The following is a 6,900-nucleotide window of genomic DNA, read 5'->3' as shown; positions in this document are numbered from 1 at the left end:
TTGATCGAGTCAATAGCGATAAGTTTGTTACTTAACCGTTGCTGCCAATTCATTCTACCGAGGAATCATTCTGTGCACCATTGCAATTCAAGTATTCTTATTGACCAGCATTGTTTTTCAAACTTTATACCATTTAATTTGGTATCTTATTTTGAAGTTTACTTTTACTCTCTTTGGCATTAAATTCAGATGAATAGTTTTTCAAATCCTCAATTAGATTGTAGGATTGAATTTTGCTAGGCAAACTGAATCAATCTAAATCTAGAATTGTTAAATAACTTCAGTTAAAAATGTCTTTAAATCTAATCTTAGTTGACGGTGTCATCAGGCTAGCTAGTTGCATGATAACTCATAACCAAATTCAATTTTACACTCTTTATAGGGTCCTACGCTAAGACTAAAAGCTTGTGAATCTCCAATGACCGCCATTATTTCTGCATTTCATGTTAGCATTGTCTGGAGTAAAAAAAATCTCATTTTGAGATTGGAAATGGAACCTGAAACGCAGAAGTTATTCAGTAGAACGAATTGAAAACCAAGAATTTTATAATGGTTCCTGCAACAAAGGGACTCTTTCCAAATATCCTTGTTACAAGGTGATGTTCGGAGGACTATGAACAAGATATTGTATCGGATTACATTATTTGGAAAAGAATCTTCATAAACTTCGTTGAAAATTAGATATTAATTTATTTTGATGGAATAAGGGATACAATCTTGAATCCGATAAGTCAATATCATCGTAATAATTTTCTGACATTACTCTAAAACCTGATTGTCCTAGAAGCTAATTGTGACGTTAAGGCGCATTTTGAGAAAGTTGATTTTCAACTTGTGTCATAGGATGTGATCTACGTTCCTGGTTTCTACGCTTCCGATTAGATTTTCTTCATTTCGAACCGCACTAACATGAAATACAGAAATCATTTTAATAAATCTAATAGTACTTGAATTTTCAATTTGAGTAGTAGGTTCCCTTCATTTATTTAATTGAACATCATTGAAAATTTGCGAAATGAACTCTGATAATCATTAGAAAATTTTTAATAGTAGTAGCAATAATTTATTGATCGGAAAAAATACATTGACTATCGACTATTTGTAAATTTTGTTGAACTATTTTCGAGAAAAAAAGATTTACAGTTCTGTTACAGATAGTGTGATATTTAACTTTCTCGAACGCTCGGTTTAATGTCCCATTTTCAAAAGTGATAAAATTCAATATTACCGCCTGAAATCACAAGAGAGTGAGAAAGTTGCTGAGTTGCTTGAAAGTGGTGATGATCTTTGTACGTGTCATAATTTGAATACACAGATAACAGTAAATATTAGAGATGTAATTATTTTGACCGTATCACCTGTTGATAGAAAATAATTTCATTGTTATTTCTAATGTACGAAATAATAAAAGTGATCAAATAAAATGTTTCCACCTGCCTGTTGCGTTTCTTCCAAGCACCCAACATTTAAACAGATTTCTCATTTCAGTCGAATAAAGCCAATTTTCAAAGAGCATTAGCATCAACTTTCCGAGTCACTACGTCGACTGTTGAGATTCTAACCTCAAAAATTCGTATGAACTACATGGCCGCCAGAAACAGAGTTTGACAGCTGAAACTCGGAGTGGCCAGCCTGTCCGAGCAGCCGATAAAACTCGCGCATGCGCATTCTATGTATTCGCTGGGTGCGTAAGGCATAGTGGGGGACACAGAACTGATGTCAGCGCTCGCTGCGGACAATATAGAACTATGGGTGGCTCTTTTTTACTTAAGGCTATTAAAATAACACGTGTGTCAACTAAATTAAATAAAGTAAATAAAATGGGTCATCAAAGTTGTTGTGTAGTCGATTGCAAAAATACAAGTCGAAATAGCAATTGTAAATTTTATAAGTTTCCGGTTGCCAATTGGAAATTAAATCAGCGAAAAAAATGGATCGCTGCTGTTAAAAGGCAAAAGTAAGTATTACTATAACCTATAACCATATATTATAGAATAATATCATGTACATGTGTATATCATATAAGAAATCTGAGTATGTAATAGTTTAATTTTTTTTTTGTAAAGTATTGATGGATCGTTATGGTCTCCAAAACCTATGGATGTTATATGCAGTGAACACTTCATTAGCGGTGAAAAATCAGATATTGAATCAAGTCCCAACTTCGCTCCAACTATTTTTCCATCAGCTTATAGACGACGTAAAGTCAACGAATCTGCCGTTTTGAATAGGTACGTAAAAGAATTTAGTTTCGATTAATATATTTAGATTAATCGAAATAATCGACTAAAAAATTAAGTCACATTAATCGGTATAGTTAAAAATTTAGCAATACCTATTATAGTTAATTTAATTTTTATTTCTGTTATCGTAATTAATTCATCTAGACACAAACGCTTCATGGAGAGAAGAATAATGAAAAAGTCATTATCGTCAACGGCTGAGATACATCCGGTGATGAATTTTGTAGAACCGCCTGAAATAGCTGAAGGTGATCAAAATAATACATTCATGAATCAAACGGTGGAGCAGGCATGTGAAGCGAATATATATTTCACCTCCAATGTTTCATCAAAAACATTCATTTGTAATCGGTATATCACTAATAACAAATGTGATGCTGAGACACAAACAGAGATTCTGGAAGCGTCGACGTCAAAAATAATTACAAATAATAAAAAATATGTTAACAAGGAGTGCGGTACACCACATAGAACGTTTGCTGATCATGAAACTCAAGTAACCAATATGTTTGAAGGATTTTCATCAGTTAAAAAAAACGAGCAACTCATAGATCTTGCTGGTGTAACATTTAATAATTTTAATTTTTTATTAGACAGAACAAAACCTCCTAAAAAATCGACGATTGGTTACAAAGATAGACTGTTCATATTTTTAATGAAATTAAAAACAGGACTCACTTTTTCGGCTCTTGGCGTATTATTTAACGTGCATAGAACAACGATTTCAAGAATTTTTTTCGACATTTTGGAGCAATTAGCTAGTACGACAGCTAATTTAGTATTTTGGCCGGATATTGATGTTGTTCAAGCAACGATGCCTGAGTGTTTTCATCATGATTACAGTGATACTCGAGTAATCATCGATTGTACTGAATTTAATATTGAAATTCCTGCTAATGTTGATCATCGGGTTTATTGTTATTCGCATTATAAAAAAAATTTTACTGCGAAGGTTCTCATAGGTATCACTCCAGGAGGATTTATTTCCTTGAAATCAAAAGTAGCTGGTGGTCGTAAATCTGACTCTCAAATGACAATTGAATCAGGTTTATTAGATCTTCTAGAAGATGGTGACGTCGTTTTGGCTGACAAAGGTTTTCCGGAAATTAAAACATTTATCGATGCAAGTGGAAAAAAATTAAAAATGGTTATGCCACCTTTTTTAGAGAAAAAATCTGAATTTACAACACAACAAACTCAAGAAACGTACAGCATAGCAAAAGTACGAATTCATATTGAACGCATAATGCAACGATTAAGACTTTATCAAGTATTAAATAAATTTCCTGAAAATCTATTTCATTGTGTAGATGACATCATACATGTATGCTGTGTTTTGGTAAATTTACAACCACCAATAATTTCCAAAAAAAAAAATGAAGAATATAATTAATGGTTCAAAATAATTGATATTTTTTAATGAACTGGTTAATTTATTAAATTTTTTGGATCATGTACTAACATTACAACTGAATTATATATTAAATACATATTCTTAGGCATAAAATATACATTAATAAATCATATTTCAACTTTTAGCAACACGTAATAAAGCTTTTTTTATGTAATATTAAAATAATGTAATATAATGATATAATAAACTTTTAATAATATAAAATAAAACATCTTATTTATTTTAATATAATTATTCTGATGGATTAATTTTTTTTTTCTGTAAAAATTCGCACTGGTGAGGTTTCCTCACTGTTGTTGTTATTGTCAACGTAAATTTCATTTTCAGCACAACTATCAGTATTTGATGTATCAATGTTTTCATCATTCTCTGTACTTGGTTCTTTAGTCATTGCCGCACAAAGAGCTGGTAAATAATCTCGAAAATAAAATATTTCACTTTGTGAAATAACTTTCTTTAAAAAATCTTCATCACGAAGCACTTCAACTAAACAACAACCACCTGGTATTGGTGAATATATAAAAAGATCACAAATATCCATCCCACTCACATACAATTGTATTTGAATTTGAGTGTAGTAACTATCAGACTTCTTCAGTTCCCAGGCACCATCAATGAGTTCTAAATATTTAACATTACACAAATTATCAGTTATATTTATCACAGGTTTATCCTTACATAAAATGGGACATTTAAATTCGACTAGTTTTGAGATACATCCATCTAGTACAACTACTCCATCAAGGCTCGCGCAAAGCCAAGGTTGAAATTTGCAAACTGTGACACCAACACGTTTCACAGTACAGTTATTAACTTTTTCATTATTTTCTCTTGCAAGTGATTCATTATTTAAACCATACTTAGTAGAAGCGCAATCAATTTTTTTTGGATGTAATATTTCATACACCAGACTTTCAATAGTTTTAGTTTTTCTTACTTTAATACTGTGCACGTTTTTACTAGCAGACAATCTTAGTTGTCTAGCAGCATACCATTCAGTGCAAGTAGATTGTCCCAAAGTTTCACAGCATAGTTTTATAATATCTTCTTCGGACATTTCAATTTTTTCGACGTAAAAATCTTCTAACTTCTTATCTAACTTAAAATTTGTTTTATATTGCGTATTTTCATCACAAGAAATTAGAAAATTAATTGCACATTGTTCACAGTCTTCCTTTTCTAAATTAATTTCGACTTGTTGCAGTAATGAATTCATGACTCTTTTGACCGTATGTATATTTGTATTTTTAGCTTTTGCTACCATCACCTGTTGTAAAGGAGATTCTTCTAACAATTGAGAAATATCTATTTCTGGAGCCTCATAACATTTTTCTCTTTTTGCGGGAAACATTTCTCCAAATTGTTTACCTTTAGCATATTTATCTTTTGCAAACTGTCGGGCACTAGGTTTTCCCCATACTTGTTCATTACTTGTTTTTGTTGCACTCTTTTCACTATTGATGAAATAAATTAATGCTGCGATGTGTTTACATTTCTTGCTCTGATTGTATACACAATCACACTTGACATCTGTCACAAGTCGTGTCTCATTAATCCGAAATATTAAAACAATAAAAATAAAATTAAAAAAAAATCCAACCAATGATAATTGTAGTATGTAAGTGTTATTACATTCAATGATGTTGTGTAAGGCGTTGAATTTACCGATGCTTGTCTAATGACGCGCGCTTTAATTAAATAACTTTGATTTAATTTTCGATGTTCTTCAACATCTCTCACATGTTCAGCCAGAACTAAATTTTTACCTTTTATTAAAGTTTGTGGTTGGAAAATAATATTGTGGGTAATAGATTGAAAGCCGGTTTTTAACACAAATTCCATTTTTATCTGAAAAATTAAATAAAGAAAATAAAAATTTTAGATATTTTCGTAAATATATAATTATGTCAAAATGAAATATTTTTTATTTTTTATATAATTTCAGATTGTTATATATTTAATATTAATACTTATTTTTCATTCAATATTAATTTAACAATAAACTTCTTGACAGATTTTAACACTGCTTAACCTTATTCACATGAGACTTGTTTTAGTCATTGTGTTAATTTTACTTACTTTTTTCAGCTGATCCAGGTAAAAACTTATAATTTAATATGCGCTCTGTGTAAAATTTTACATTTTTAACATAAATAATATTTTTTTCAACTTTGTTTAATTTTTTAAACATCTATTTAGCATTTAGTACATGTAAAATATCTAAAAAGAGCCACCGTAAGTTGTATCGTAAGGTGGCGCTGGGGTCACGCACCTAGCGAATAGTTTTAAGAGATTGTCCCGGTATGTGTGTAAGAGTGAGAATCAAGGTATCGTGAGAGCGTGCTTTCGGGAGCGACCGACCTCTGGCTCGTGTCCACTCGTATCCCCGCTCGGTAGCTCCCACTCTCAAGCCCCCCGCTTTTAAGTGGCGCCGCCTAAAGGCACGCTCACACAACACTATCAAACACTTGCAACAATAAATTATTGCCCTACAAACGATTCTCTATCGATACGTGACGGAATTTGTTAAATATATTGAACTTTATATATGATTATCGGCTAGATAGGTGTGAAATTTTTTTTTATTTTAGTGAAAAAAATCGGTTAACTATCAAGCAATTATACATGCACTACAATCATCTACAGACGAACCACAAACGATTCCGTTGCTTAGATTAGATTAGATTGACGGTTTGTCGGCTGAACTCATATTAATGTTGTAGTCGGCAGCAAGGAATTCTCGTGGAACGGCGAAAAATCCGTAGATGAGTGGTCGATGTTGCGGAATTACTTTAATGGTTGAGGTTTCTGTAATTGACAAAGGATTGAAAGTTAAATTTGACCTGAAGTTTATTCAAGAGTTGAGTATGGATTATAAAATTAGATTACAATTGGAATATAATGTTACTTGAAATTATACACGAAATTGTACTTCGAATAGTGTGTCTCGGTGGAATCAGTCCACTTTTAACAAGGAGATCTTTTTAGAGTGACGAATTATTACTGAAACTTTAGATTAAGTATGCTCTACGTTTGGACATAGTGATCCTTTTATCAATTGACTTTACATTCTTACACTGAATCTACGTTTGGGCATAGTACCCCCTTACTAATCGAATTTTAACATTGAACTGGCTCTACGAGCTTAGTCCGCACCCGTTTATATACGGCATGGTCCTGTACAATTTCGGTTGGCAGATTTATTGCATTGAGTCACCAGCGATCTTTTGGGGGGTAAGTGCG

At 31.9% G+C, this 6,900-nt stretch overlaps 1 protein-coding gene across 1 annotated transcript; it reads left to right on the top strand.

The window, feature by feature from the left end:
- Positions 1-1,798: 1,798 nt before the first annotated feature.
- On the top strand, positions 1,799-4,044 carry LOC124295570. Its single transcript, XM_046745996.1, has 5 exons — positions 1,799-1,957; positions 2,067-2,231; positions 2,388-2,536; positions 3,290-3,465; positions 3,985-4,044. Exons 1-5 carry the CDS (start codon positions 1,821-1,823, stop codon positions 4,042-4,044), a joined length of 687 nt encoding a protein of 228 aa, XP_046601952.1. The 5' UTR covers positions 1,799-1,820.
- Positions 4,045-6,900: the final 2,856 nt, after the last annotated feature.

The sequence above is a fragment of the Neodiprion lecontei genome, chromosome 7, assembly GCF_021901455.1.
Source record: "Neodiprion lecontei isolate iyNeoLeco1 chromosome 7, iyNeoLeco1.1, whole genome shotgun sequence".
Lineage (NCBI taxonomy): Eukaryota > Metazoa > Arthropoda > Insecta > Hymenoptera > Diprionidae > Neodiprion > Neodiprion lecontei.
The sequence above is the reverse complement of the archived record's forward strand: the minus strand, read 5'-3'. Positions and strand labels throughout refer to the sequence as shown.